Source organism: Mercenaria mercenaria, chromosome 7 (assembly GCF_021730395.1).
Source record: "Mercenaria mercenaria strain notata chromosome 7, MADL_Memer_1, whole genome shotgun sequence".
In the NCBI taxonomy this organism is placed as follows: Eukaryota; Metazoa; Mollusca; class Bivalvia; order Venerida; family Veneridae; genus Mercenaria; species Mercenaria mercenaria.
Window position 1 is genome coordinate 8,650,658 of NC_069367.1, and position 14,324 is coordinate 8,664,981.

General features: G+C 34.2%; 1 protein-coding gene across 3 annotated transcripts; it reads left to right on the forward strand.

Moving 5' to 3' along the window:
• Positions 1–415: 415 nt before the first annotated feature.
• LOC123555011 (heparan-sulfate 6-O-sulfotransferase 1-A-like) lies at positions 416–11,953 on the forward strand. Of its 3 annotated transcripts, none has more exons than XM_045345518.2 (4): positions 416–526; positions 6,088–6,531; positions 8,625–8,790; positions 9,172–11,953. In XM_045345518.2, exons 2-4 carry the CDS (start codon positions 6,096–6,098, stop codon positions 9,719–9,721), a joined length of 1,152 nt encoding a protein of 383 aa, XP_045201453.2. In that variant the 5' UTR covers positions 416–526; positions 6,088–6,095; the 3' UTR covers positions 9,722–11,953. The 3 variants fall into 3 exon arrangements, with proteins under 3 accessions (XP_045201453.2, XP_053403471.1, XP_045201454.2); XM_053547496.1 differs by having other exon boundaries at positions 417–459; XM_045345519.2 differs by lacking the exon at positions 416–526 and adding an exon at positions 3,095–3,140.
• Positions 11,954–14,324: the final 2,371 nt, after the last annotated feature.

A 14,324-nucleotide genomic window follows, 5' to 3' on the forward strand; every position in this document is an offset into this window, starting at 1 on the left:
AGACCATTTACAAATTTGTGAAACATGATCAGTAGCCTGGCACCAGATATTCTGTCTTCAAGCAAACGCCACCCTGTTTTATTTACCTTTTGGGAGACACTGCTGTATGTGGAGAAATCATTGGAAACTCATCGCGCAGCCCTTTCAATATACTTTATAAAGCATATTTTTACCAGTACTTCTAGATAAATGATGTTCAACGTTTATTTCTTTATTCTTTGTGTGTAAGTGTGTGTGGAAATATATGTTTTGGGATCAAAATGCGGAAGCATTTGCTGCCAACCCATGCGTCTACGCCTAAACAACACATCATACCTGATAACGAAATTTGCATATAGACATCTATATGCTTAACCATTGGAAGTTAGGTCACGTTATTGTGTACTTAACGGGGTAATACAGGTTTTAACCTGGCAAGCGGTGTCCAGGTAAAAATATCCGTATCTCGATAATTGTCAGGTTTTTAACTTTTATAACGTAGATATTGCATTGCTGGCTTTAAATGACCATATAATATCGTATAAATGTATGTTTGACATGTTTTTTTCAAGCAAGCATGCTTGACATATGTTGTGAGGAATCTTGGACGTTTCGACCCCAAGACATTTCGACCCCAAGACATTTCAACCCCAAAATTTAATTTTCTTGGACAATTCGACCCCAAAGACATTTCGACCCCAAGACATTTCGACCCCTCAGAAATAGTTGTATGTTTTCATTTTATATTTCTTCCATTTTACATATTTTAGAAAATATGAATATATAGATCTATATAAATATTCTATTTTTAAATACATGTCAGTGAATAAACCGCGCTGGTCGGAAAAGATCGGCCGTATGTTTATTATTGGAACTAATTGAGTTATTTCTTCATGTTATTTTGATAATCTAAGAAGAAAATATATTATGAAAAAACAGTTTTTAAAAGAATTATATCATGTTTATATATGAATATAAAAACGTTTACTGCATTTATTGCCAAAGCACGAATAATGTCCTTTGATTAGTCCTGATAGAGTTTGATTGGATTATCACACCTATTGATTATATCAATTAATCAGTATATTTGTAAGCACACACAAATGACATGTGACAAACAATGTCTAACAAGGTAAGTGCAGTTAAATATGATAAGCTTTTATTTAATTTAAAAGCTAACAAAATTATGGTGATTGTGGTTCATCCACGAGTGCGCAAATTTCCCGTGCGCTCAACAAATCTTCAACTCCGTATAAAAATGTTTTGTGCATTTTATTTTCCTTTTGTAAATTTATTATTTATTTGAGATATGATTGAATTCTATCATAAACCCTAAAAATACGATTTATTAAAGAAATACCTGTGTACATTAGAATATTTTAGGACATGGAAATTCCGAATGTACAAATTTCCAGTGCGCACGCCGATTTTCAATCATGTACAAGACGTAACGCGCAAAAGTATTTTAATTTCCTTTTGAAAAATAATAATTTATGATCTATATGTTTGAATTCAGTCATAAATCACTTCAAAAATACCATTTGTTGAAGAAATACGGGTGTATTTCAGTTATGGCAATTTCCCGCGTGGTCGCCGAATTTCAATCTCTTATAAAATCGTTTTGCTTAAAGAATTTTATTTATCCTTCTGAAACTTATTATTTATATTATACACGAATGATTTCTGCAATAAACCCTACAAAAATACCATTTATTAATAAAAAAAGGGTGTATTTCGGTAATGGAAATTTCCCGCGCGGTCGCCGAATTTCAGTCTCGTATAAAGTCATTTTGCGTGAACGCATTTTATTTTCCATTCACATTTTCTTTACAGATATGAAATATGATAAGTTTTTCCCCGTTTTTAACAGAACAGTACTCACATATTCTTACATTTTGCAGAAAATGGGATTTCGTGTTTGATATTTTACAACTGGAAGGAATGTCGTACATAGAAAAGAAAAGAGCAGTTTGTAAAACACGAAAATCATATTCTGTAAAGCAAATACTTTATGTGTGCGTCAAAATCGCGTACGAAAATAACATTAAATGCGAAAATAAGCAATATGTTGTTTAATTTCCTATTGTTTTCTTTACATTTTCGCCCAAATTAAAGATAATGTTGACACATGTTTATAAATATCCGATGTCACCACAATCGCTTGTTAATTGCAATGCGCACTGCAGATAAATGCACACCTGCTGTATATCAACAAACAATTAATCAAGGTGTGATAATCCAATCAAAAGATTACGTGTTTCTGATTATGATTTTAAATATCAATATAATGAAGATGATGACATCTTAAACTTCTTTGAGTTACATTATAATTATTTATATTTGGTTGAATCCCATAGAAATGAGATGCATATATCTTTCGAAAAAAAAAGTCAAATAAAAATAAATAAATAAATAAAGAGGTATTAAAGATGTGACTTTATTAAAGTCATTTTCATAATTAAAATCGGCGAAATCGGCCCATGATTTAAAAATCTTCTCTCTTTTTTTTTAATATAGTCGTGTACTAAAATAGTCTTTAAGATGATTTGAATATATAAATAAATACCAAGTATGAAAATATGTTATATGAAGGTTATTTTAAGATAGATAATCAGAACGATTTGTTCATAAATTATTTACGTAATAAACGCGGTTGATACATAAATCCCGTTATTTTAATAATTTATAAATGATGATTATTTCGGTATTGTTCGGTATTGTGAGATAAAAATCACTCATTTTTTCATATGAAGGCATGTACTAATATAGACTTTAAGAAATTAAAAAAAAAGAATTTTAGAAAATAAAGAAATTCAGACAAATAGATCTATGGCTCATTTTTGTAAAAAAATCTTATTTTCGCGAAAATAACCGTATTTTAACATTTTAAATTAAATTGGTAATTAAGCGTTATTACATTTTGAAATTGCTCAATTATCTATAGATTAAAGCTTAATTATAATAATGACGGCATTCTTAGATGTTTTCAGGCATATCATTGAATGGGGTCGAAATGTCCAAGGAGTTGGGGTTGAAATGTCTTGGGGTCGAATTGTCTCTTGGGGTTGAAATGTCTTGGGGTCGAAATGTCTTGCTAGCTGTTGTGAGTTTTACAGGTGACATTGAATAGGAAATAGCAATTCGGACATGCACAGTTTCGGGTAAATGACTAGTCAAAACAGGACATAAATATCTTAACATGCATTAATGCTATTCTAGAATAAAACCTGTAAAAAAACTTATAAACAAATAATTGGTGCACAATGTCTTTAAATTTCCATGAAATGCGTGGGAATGTCTGCGTTATTTTTAGCTTATCAGAATTTTGGAAAGGAAGTGGCTATTCATACGGTCCTATAGGCATAGCCTTGCAGGTTATTCATAGAGCTCTCCTCTTCATACGGCAGTTTTGTATTACAATACCTTGTACTGAAGTCATTTAACTGCTATATTTTCAACCGATTTCAGAAATGACATGTAATCACATTTGGTCAAAGGGCAATAAACTTGTTCAGTTTAGAGTGGTAAGAGATTTGTAAGTTGTTGTGAAAAATTTGCACGTATATAGTACTAATATGAATTAAGGCACCGCCTAGCATGGGGATTTATCTTTTATATATCTGCTTAGAAAGAAATATTCAACGCTCAAGAAAGTGAAACTTCGCTCTAAACTGTAGTTTACATTTAGTGTCATCATACCTCTTACAGCGAATATCATACTTTGCAAAATTTACGGGAAGCCGTGACGGTGACGTCATTCAGCGTTCTCGCACTGGCTTTAGGATTTTTTAGTTTGTTTGCACTCCACGCAGAAACTTGACGGCCTTTACACTTCCTTACTGTTTTAAAAGTGTTTTTCAGTTGCATGCACAGTTTTCATTACGAAAAAGATATAAAATAATCATGTTAGCGCGGTTTACGAATTTCTATGACTGATTCGGGGTGCTCGGATGTTCATGCAGACAACCAGTCTGCAGTGTGTATATAAACCGGAACCGGAAAACATTGAAAAAATTGCCTCAGTATATGCAGACAACAAAGACGAATAACTATATACGGACGTTACCGTCGCAGGGATTTTCATCCCCTATAATACACGAAACAGAGACCTATAATTCTCTTACTGGTTTAATTGAAAACACTTGGTCAATTTTTTTTTTGTTTTTCAATATTAATAATGTTCTTATCCTGACAAGTTTTTCAAGTTATCAGATATTTCATCTACCAGAGGACGTTCACTCAAGCTCTATAAACCAACTCTTAACCTAAGGACTCCTTCGGAAAAAAAATTTCTCCATCAGAATAGTAAATGCATGGAATGGATTGCCCGAAAGGGTTGTAAGTGCTCAGACAGTTGAAACATTCAAAAAAAGATTAGACCACCACTGAAATGTAACTAAGAGACGTGGGACTCAAGAGGCTTTGTTTTTTGTCTTCTCCGGATTTCCTTACTGGAAAAGTAAATTAGTTGAGTGAAATTATATCAGTCAAATGAATTCAGTACAATGTGTAACACAAAACTGCTGTAAGAATAACCACCTGTGGACTTTTCACTATTTGTACGAAATAGAGCCATACGAATAGCCTGCACGGCTATTCCTACAGGACTGTATGAATAGCCACATCCTTTTTGAGAAATAAAAGACAAGTTATTGTCATCATTTAATCGGCGTCAGCATTGCCTGGTTAACCTCTATGTTTAAGTCATCTTTTCTCCAAAGCTACTGTAAAATCATTTAATTTCATGGGCATGAAATTTCGTGGTTTTGGTGAAAACAGCAATTTCGTGGAGATAGGAATTCATGGATTTAAACTTTTGAACATAAAATGAATGGGAATTTTACTTGTTCGTTGGGATTAAATTTCATGGATTGACTTAACCACGAAATCCACGAAAATTAATCTCCCATGAATATTAATGATTTCACAGTATTGCTTTAAAACTTGCTTTTTGCAAGAATTATGGCCCCTTTTGGACTTAAAAAATATTAGATTTCTTGCCAATCTTGGTAAAGTTTTATGTTTAGGTCAACTTTTTTCCTGAACTATCATTTAGCTATTGCTACAGCAAGAAACATTTATCTCCATCCTGCTTTTTGCAAGAATTATGGCCCCTTTTAGACTTGGAAAATATCAGATTTCATGGTTTAGTTTTGCGTTTAAGTCACCTTTTCTCCTTAGCAATCAAAGCTATTGCTTTAAAACTTGGAATGGTTATTCACCATTAAAAGCTGACTCATCACAGCAAGTACCATAACTCTACATTACTTTTTTGCGAGAATTATGACCCCTTTCGGACTTAGAAAATCATGGGTAGGACAATATTTTTATTATACAGAGAAAAAAAAAATCAGATAAACGTATGCACCTGCAAGGCGGTGCTCTTGTTTCATTTTGATGTCATTTTCCTTTTGAATTATAAATCCATTTTTGGACTGTAATGAGTTTATGCTTTGTCACGTGAGGTGCACATAATTATATGAGAAGAATTGTACAATAGTCTCTCTGTTAACACACATTTTCCTTGACGTATTAAAACACCTTGTCCCCCAGAAATGACACAAACAGCAGTTTTATATTTGAATGTTTAATCTCATTGCCATTATAACTAAAACACAGAGATTAAATTTTGTAGATTTTTAAAGTAATATTTCATTAAATACATTCAATACAATAAAACACAGCAAAGAGATGAACGAAATGCAAGGGGAGTTATTCCCGGGTTTGAATATCATCTAAACATATGAAATTTTAGGAAAACTGCTGGAGATTATCCAAATTGCTGAAATTAGCACAGGTACTCAAACCTTGAAAGCTAAAGTGAGCGATGTTTCACTCTTGTGTATATAATTGAAAAAAGTCTAAAAGTTGAAACATGAGAATGAAAAGAAGATAATTATTGACCATGAGTAAGATTGTCTAAATCTGACACCTTCCTAAAGCTGACACCACTGGAATTTTTCATTATTACTTAACTTCCAAGTCAATTCATTTCAAATAAGGGTAGCTTTTTTTCGTTGGTTTTTATGTATTATTGTCCGTCAAATAATTGCCTTTTTCTACAAAGCTTATTCAGCATTCTTATGTTGTTATACTGGTTCATTTCAGATGCTGCCATGCAGAGTTTAGTGGTCACCATGAGAAGAAATCAGAAAATTTTGATCATCGTCATCCTTGTGGTGTTGACCATTTATTACTTGATGCTCCCTCGGAAAAAAACTTCTAGACAGAGGGTGATTGATGACAAGAAAGTCAGACATCCATTTTCGCATTATTTGACACAAGTGACCAAAAACGACACATTATTTCATTCTTTTTTACACCTGAAATACAGTCATCCTGATACAAGGCTTGCTATGCAGAAATATTTACGTCCGCATGAATTTTCAGATGCTTTAGACAATGTTGCTAAGCAACCAGATGCTCTTGATTCATTTAATGTGGAGAACGATGTTCTTGTATATATTCACATACAGAAGGTTGGCGGAACAGTCTTCAACAGTCACCTTATCAATGATCTGATTCTTGAAACCCCGTGTCACTGTGAAAAAGGTAAATATACATGTACAAGTATCATTCATCCTTATAGTATTCTGGTCCACCCGCTTACCTCGGTAAGAAGAGTGCCTATCTATGGATCGCTTGGTTGTGAACTTGCGAGTTTGATCCTCAGGTATGTGTTATTGTGTCTGAAATTAGTTGTCCTCCACCACTGATTCATATGGAGAAGTTGGCAGTTTGGCAGTTACTTATGAAGAACAGGTTTGTACTGGTACAGCATCCAGGAAGAATTGTTAGGATGATTGGCTGCAGTTGCATAACTGAAATAGAAATACTGTTTGAAACAGGATGATTAACCTAAAACAAACAAACAGACTGTTATATGAAGCCCTAACACACAAAGAAGTGGAGCTAGTAATAGGGCCGTAGGCAGAGGTTAAATTTGACCAAGGCAAGTCTGGGCTTTGGATAGCTCAAGCTCTGATGCACAAGGGGTTAAGTGTGTGAGGAGGTTGCCTTCACAGTTGGAAATTTTAGGGACACATCCTAGCCAGATTTAGAATAGCTGACCTGAATTCCACCTTACGTTCAACTTTTAGCTCAACTATACGAAGTATATAGAGAGCTATCCTACTCATCCCCGGAATCTGCATCTTTCTGCGTCCCCACCTTCGTTACACTTTCTCTTTTTTCCGGGTTTGTCCTTCGTCTGTACGTCACACTTCATTTCCGATCAATAACTGGAGAACCATTTGACCTAGAACCTTCAAACTTCATAGGATGGCATGGCTTATAAAGCAGACGACCACTTTTGTTTTTGGGGTCATTTCATCAAAGTTCAAGGTCACAGAGGCCTGAACATGGAAAACCATTTCCGATCAATAACTTGAGAACCACTTGACCCAGAATGTTGAAACTTCATAGGACAATTGGCCATGCAGAGTAGGTGACAGACCCCTATTGAATTTTGGATAACTCTATTAAAGATCAAGGTCGCAGCAGACAACAGCATCACTCACATCATATGACAGAAAAGCCATAAATCTTGTACCAATTTTATTTAATGAATTGTCCCCGCTTTTTACTTAGAATTTCAGGTTAAAGTTTTGATACTTTCACTCTATCTCACTTATTACTTAATGGATCTGATTCAAACATAAAGTATTTGCTACACCTTATCACCCACATCATATGACACAAGGTGCAATTTTTCATGAATTATACCCCCGTTTACTTAGAATTTAAGGTTAATTTTGATGCATTTTCACTATATCTCAGTTATTACGAAATGCTTTTGATTCAAACTTGAAGTAGTTGTTTACATCATATGACACAAGGTGCATAACTCTTGCACCAATATTGTATAAATTATGTCGCCTTTTTGCTTAGAATTATATTTATATAGTGTTTTGATACACTTTATCTTTATCTCTCTTACTACTTAATAGTTTTGACACAGACTCAAACTATTGTGCAATATCTTCATCCACCATTGGAGTCATTAAACACTCTAGTGACAGCTCCAGTTTCCTTAGATGTGTCCGGTTTCACTATCCAGCATATAGTCCAGATAGTCGAGCGTGCTGTCTCTTGTGACAGCTCTTGTTATTGTTGCACACTTAGCAGATACAGTGGACATCATATTAATTAGCATTTCAGTTAATTGAGGCAGAAAAATGCCTCAATAGTTGCTTTGGTCATGCAGTAATCTACAAGCTCTTATAACCTGTCAGGGATGAAATACTTGTATTTGGATTATTCTTTTTATAGATGCTGTGTAATTCATTAATTTCACAGGTGTACAATTTTTCAGTTTTGCCCAAAATTCCTATTCAGTGGCGATTTGTGGATTTCCATTTTAGAAGGTAAAATGTATCGGAATTAAATGTGTTTCACAGAGTAACACAACAGCAAAATCCGCAAAAAATACTCATGAATATTAATGATTTCACAAATCTATGTAGTGCCTCAGCGGTAAATTTTAGGCTGCTTGTTCAGTCATATGTTCTTTATAGAACAAGGTACATGTACTGTGAAAACGTCCAGACTTTATGTAGTAGAAATAACAGCTTTAGAAATTTTTAATAAAAATCAGTTGTACAATACAAAATTAAAGATAATTATAAATACTCTCATCTTTTCAGATGTATTGACCAATCCATGCTATTGCAAAACCAAGCAGGGTAATATATGGTTGTTTAGTTGGTTTACTGTGGGGTGGCCTTGTGGCCTGCATGCAGACTGGACTATGTTACACGAGTGTATTGACAAAGCCATGAATGAGTTAGAGGGAAAGCAAAGACAGAGAAGGTAAGGAATTTTGTTACAGTGCAACCTTTATAGAGCAACACCCTTTAGGAGATACAAATATTGACTGTTATGTAGAGGTTGTTGTTCTGGAGAGGTAAATTTGATAGTATTTCAGCTTAGGGAAATTTTGGAATGTTGTTATAGAGAGGTTTTTGCTTAGGAGAGGGCCACTCTGGAGAGGTTGTACTGTACCTGTATGCCCAAATTTGTTCTTCTGGTAATTGGGCAGAAATTCATCTTTTGGTTAGAACTGCATTCTCAGTCTTCTTGAAAGAATAGGAAAAGATTTTCAGAATTTTAGGATTATATCTGTTATGATTTCCGCTCAAGGACTGTGATTTATGTAAACATTGAAACTGAATTAAAATTTCTATATTCCAGATATTTTTACATTACGTTGTTACGAGACCCGGTGTCTAGATACCTGAGCGAGTGGCAACATCAGAAACGAGGAGAACACTGGGAGGATGCCAAACTACATTGTGGCGGTAAACGTGTTAACTTGTTTGAAGTTCGTCCTTGTTTCCAGGACACATGGGAAGGGGTTACACTAAGAGAATTTATGCAGTGTAAGGATAACCTTGCTACAAACAGACAAACACGCATGTTAGCAGATCTCACAAAAAGTGAATGCTATAAGAAAAATAAATTAATTGAAAAAGACAACTTAAGACTCAAAAGTGCACAAGAAAATTTAGAACAAATGGCATTCTTCGGATTGACTCGGTATCAAAGGGAAACGCAAAAGTTATTTGAGAAAACATTTAATATGAAATTCAAAAGAGATTTTGAAAGACTAGATGATGACATAGATGAAGTACATGTATCGGAAGACGAGTTCCTCAATATGATGAGTTATATCGAGTTAGATATTCAGCTGTATGTACATGCTAAAGATCTGTTTATGCAAAGAACAAGACTTTTGTTATGAATCTCTTTTAGCAGCTTTAATACCAAAGTTGTGCATTTATTTAAATATACACAGGAAAATATGTGCTTTTGTATGTCTAATCCACAGATGCTGGAGAGTTCTAAGAAATTTGTTATATTATTGCAAGCGTAAAAATGAATCTTGATAGTGTGTGTTTGTATTGTTCTATTCCATTTTATTTTACATGAGAGCACTAGCTGTTAAAACTACTTTTATATTTTGCACAGGGCACATTTATATCATTTATGTAAGAAATTTAGACTTCAAATATCGTAAATAAAGCTTTCCTTTTCTATTGTTACTTTGTTTAGAGAGTACAATGTACATACATTGTTGCAATTAACCCTTACTCTGCTAAATTTATATAATGAACTTGTCCATCTCTAAATTTAGACACTACTATTAACTGTTAAAAGAGATAAAAATGATACTGACTGAATAGCGAACAGTGTGCAGATCATGATAAGACTGTATGGATGTACAGGCTGATCATGATCTACACTGTTCGCAAAGGCAGAATCAGTCATGTCCAGCATCGTGATAAGGGTTTAACAGAAATTAGTATAATGGTCTAGATATCTTTAGTATGTGCCAACTTCGAGAGTAATTTTTGTTCTTTAGTTAAAAAGCACCAAACAGAAGTTTTTGCATTCTCCAGTCTTTGGCTGAATTTCTGACTGAGAAAATTGTTAAAATTATTGCCATGTTGATCTGATTTTACATTATTAACATGTGACTCCCAGGCCGGGGGATGTACTTATTTGTAATCGTGTTATTCAGCATGTAATATTGTTTTACATATGAAAGTTTTAGGCCAGGTTTGCTTCTGCCAGATATGCTGTCTATGGGATGCGTCTTATAAGCAAGTGCCAGTGGTAGGTTGACACTATCATCTAATTAAACATGGACATTGGCGCTGGCTATTGCATATTGCATCTACATTTACTGTATTGTATGATCGGAAAGTATGTTTACAAAAGTCTTAAGTACCAGGTATGTGACTTAACCGAAACCAAGTTATTAAGTTTTCACTACTGTGCCATACATCTGTTTGATTCATTGTACTGATGGTGTTACATGACCATTTCTTTAGAAATGCATGTTTCTGTGAATGTAGCAAAGAGTCTGGTCTACAGGTAATCAGTTATTTTCAAAACATTTCCGTCTGTGGAATATTAATAATAATAAATCATGTTGAACATTATTTTGTGAATATTCAGTATTGTATGAATATTATTATTTCATGAATGCATTATTATATGAATATTCATTATATGAGTATTCAGTATTTTATGAATATCCTTATTTATGAATATTCATTATTTTATGAATATGATGTAATACTATAGGGTGCAGCTAAATTTCCGCTATCATACACCATATTTATACTTGTGTAGAAAAGAAAATATACTGCATAGAACTTGCAGGCCCCTAGGGGCTTAACGTTTTGAAGAAGGGCTTTAAAAAATTCAGATTATTTTAGTAAATATAAACCATAGATTCAACTTATAATGAGGTGAACCTTAACAAGCATAGCACTACCATGCTGGAATTCACTAAGTATCATGACCTAGATTAACATATTTTCTTTGTGAGGTAAATTATTTGGGTTTTGCTTATTAATGGGGAGATGGCATAAATTAGAGAATATCTGGTAATTACAGAAATGAAAGCACTTCCTGTTCTTTTACTCATTGAATGAAAAAAAAAAACTTGTTTCATCTGCGGGAATGGTCATAAAAGCATTTCTTTAATTCAGCTACATGTATTTTTGGTGCTATATTGTCAACTTTGTGTGCGATAATGTATTATTTGATGCATATTTTGTATAACAATACAGTGATAGTTGGATTGTAGCGATATCTTGTTTTTTGGTGTAACATTCGAGCAACTTTTCATGCCCAACTTTATAGTGCTGCCTTACCGGCATATCTCGCCATATAATGAAAACATAATTTTGTGGTCAAACTGCTGATTGCTTGCTTTGTTTGTTGTTGCCTACTTGTTTGAAGGGACAAATGTCATTCATAAGTAAAATAGGCTTTACAGCATGTTCTCTGAAATTCTTATAGACATATCAAGTTTTTTTTTGTTACTTTTTTGTATTTTATATTACATGTTCTTGTCGTATTGTTGAGGCAATATTTTTGTAAAGAATTTTTCAAATTCTATGTACATTCCAGAAACGTTTTTATATAAAACCCAAGATTAAAAGATGTAGACCAAAAATATTTTTGCTTGTTATTGTGTATGCTTAAACTCATCAAATATAGGAAATTTCAACAAAGGCATGGGTATGAAGTATAAATTTCTGACAAACTTAACCTTTCCTTAGTGATATATCATTTGACTTGAATAGTGCTCTAATATTTTCTGGTCCGTTGGGATCATGGAGTCCATTTTTAAATATCATTGTTAACTTTCCATTACCTGTCATGGACAGACTTGATTAAAGAGATTTTACTATTACATGATTGTGTTTGTACAAATACACATTTTTTCATATTTTGTAAACAGGAAACTTCCTTACCCCACCTACCGGCCTATGTTGACCTTACTTCAGTTATCTCGATTTTTTCGATATCTCAACTTTTTTCCTTGGTCCCCACGAAGTCGAGATATCGAGAGTTGACTGTATTTGGATTGGTTGCTTCCTATGCTACCAAAGGATTTTCTTATAGATTTTATTGATAATAAATGCAAAAAAAATGTAACTAGAGCTGTCGGTAACACAGCCTATGCTCGGCTATTCAAACAGACAAACCATAACAGTGTAAACATGCTTGACCTAGTGACCCAGATTTTGACACCACATGGCCAAGTTTTAAACTTGTCAGAGTTTTCAAGGAGATAAACATTCTGACCATGTTTTATGAAGACTGGAGCAAAAATATGTGGCCTCTTGAGTGTAAACAAAATATTTCTTTGATTTGACCTGGTGACCTAATTTTTGACCCTACATGACCAAGGAGATAAATGTTCCCACCAAGTTTAAAGAAGACTCGATAAAAAATTGAGTCGGATTTGGTCAAAACCAGGTCACTAGGCCAAATCAAAGAAATATCTTGTTTACAACCTGAGGCCACATTTTTATACGCCCTTTTAAAAAACGGGACTTACTATGGACTGGCAGGCAAGCAGGCGGCGTCCACAGACTTTGTCCAGAGCACATCTTCTTCATGCATGGAGGGATTTTGCTGAAACTTGGCTCAATTGTTCATCATCATGAAATGGATTGTCATGCGCAAGAATCAGGTCCCTAGGTCTGAGGTCAAGGTCACAATTAGAGGTCAAAAGTCAAATTCAAGAATGACTTTGTCCGGAGCATATCTTCTTCATGCATGGAGAGATTTTGATGTAACTTGGCACAATTGTACACCATCATGAGATGGAGTGTCAAGCCCTGGTCCCTTCTTTAGAATTACTTCCCTTTGTTGTTACTATAAATAGCTTATATTTTAACTTTTTCATAACTAGTCATACGTAAAAGTCTAGACCACTTTTCTGTAGTACAACATGCATTTTGCCTCTAAGAGTGTTCACAAGCCTTTCCTTTGATCTGGCCTACTGACCTACTTTTTGACCCAACATGACCCAGTTGCAAATGTGGCCTCTAAAGTGTTCACAAGCTTTTCCTTTGATCTGACCTACTGACTTAGTTTTTCACCAAACATGAACCAGTTTCAAACTTAAACTAGTGATCATAAAGACTAACATTCTGACCAAGTTTCATAAAGACTGGGTCACAAATGTGGCCTCTAGTGTTCACAAGGCAAATGTTGATGGACGCACATGCCGGACAATGACCAGTCACAATAGCTCACCTTGAGCACTTTGTTATCTGGTGAGCTAAAAATGCTCATGCATTCCTACATCAATATCACTGTGTAGAACAACTGATCTTCAAAAAGCTTGCTGGATGGCTTCCTTGTATGAACAAGAGCATCGCCTTGCGGGTGCTGATGCTCATCTGATTTTTTTTTATAATAGAAATATTGTCCTACCCATGATTTTCTAAGTCTAAAAAGGGCCATCATTCTTGCAAAAAGCGGGATAGAGTTATGTTTCTTGATGTACAACGTCCGCTTATAATGGTGAAAAATGCTGCAAGTTTTAAAGCAATAGCTTTGATAATTTATGAGAAAAGCTGACTTAAACATTATACTCAACCAAGAAAACTGATTTTCTAAGTCCAAAATGGGCAATAATTATTGCAAAAAGCAGGAAGGAGTTATGTTTCTTGCTGTACAGGGTCAGGTTATGATGGTGAACAAGTGATGCAAGTGTCAAAGCAATAGCTTTGATAGTTTAAGAGAAAAAGTTGACTTAAACATAAAACTTAACCAAGAAATCTGATATTTTCTAAGTACAAAAGAGGCCATAAATCTTGCAAAAAGCAGGATAGAGTTATGTTTCTTGCTGTACAGGGTCAGCTTATGATGGTTAACAAGTGCTCCAAGTTTCAAAGCAATAGCTTTGATAGTTTAGGAGAAAAGCTGACCTAAACATAAAAACTTAACCAGGCAACGCAAACGCCGACACTGATCAAGTGATGACAATAACTCATTATTTTTTTTCTCAAAAAATCAGATGAGCTAAAAAT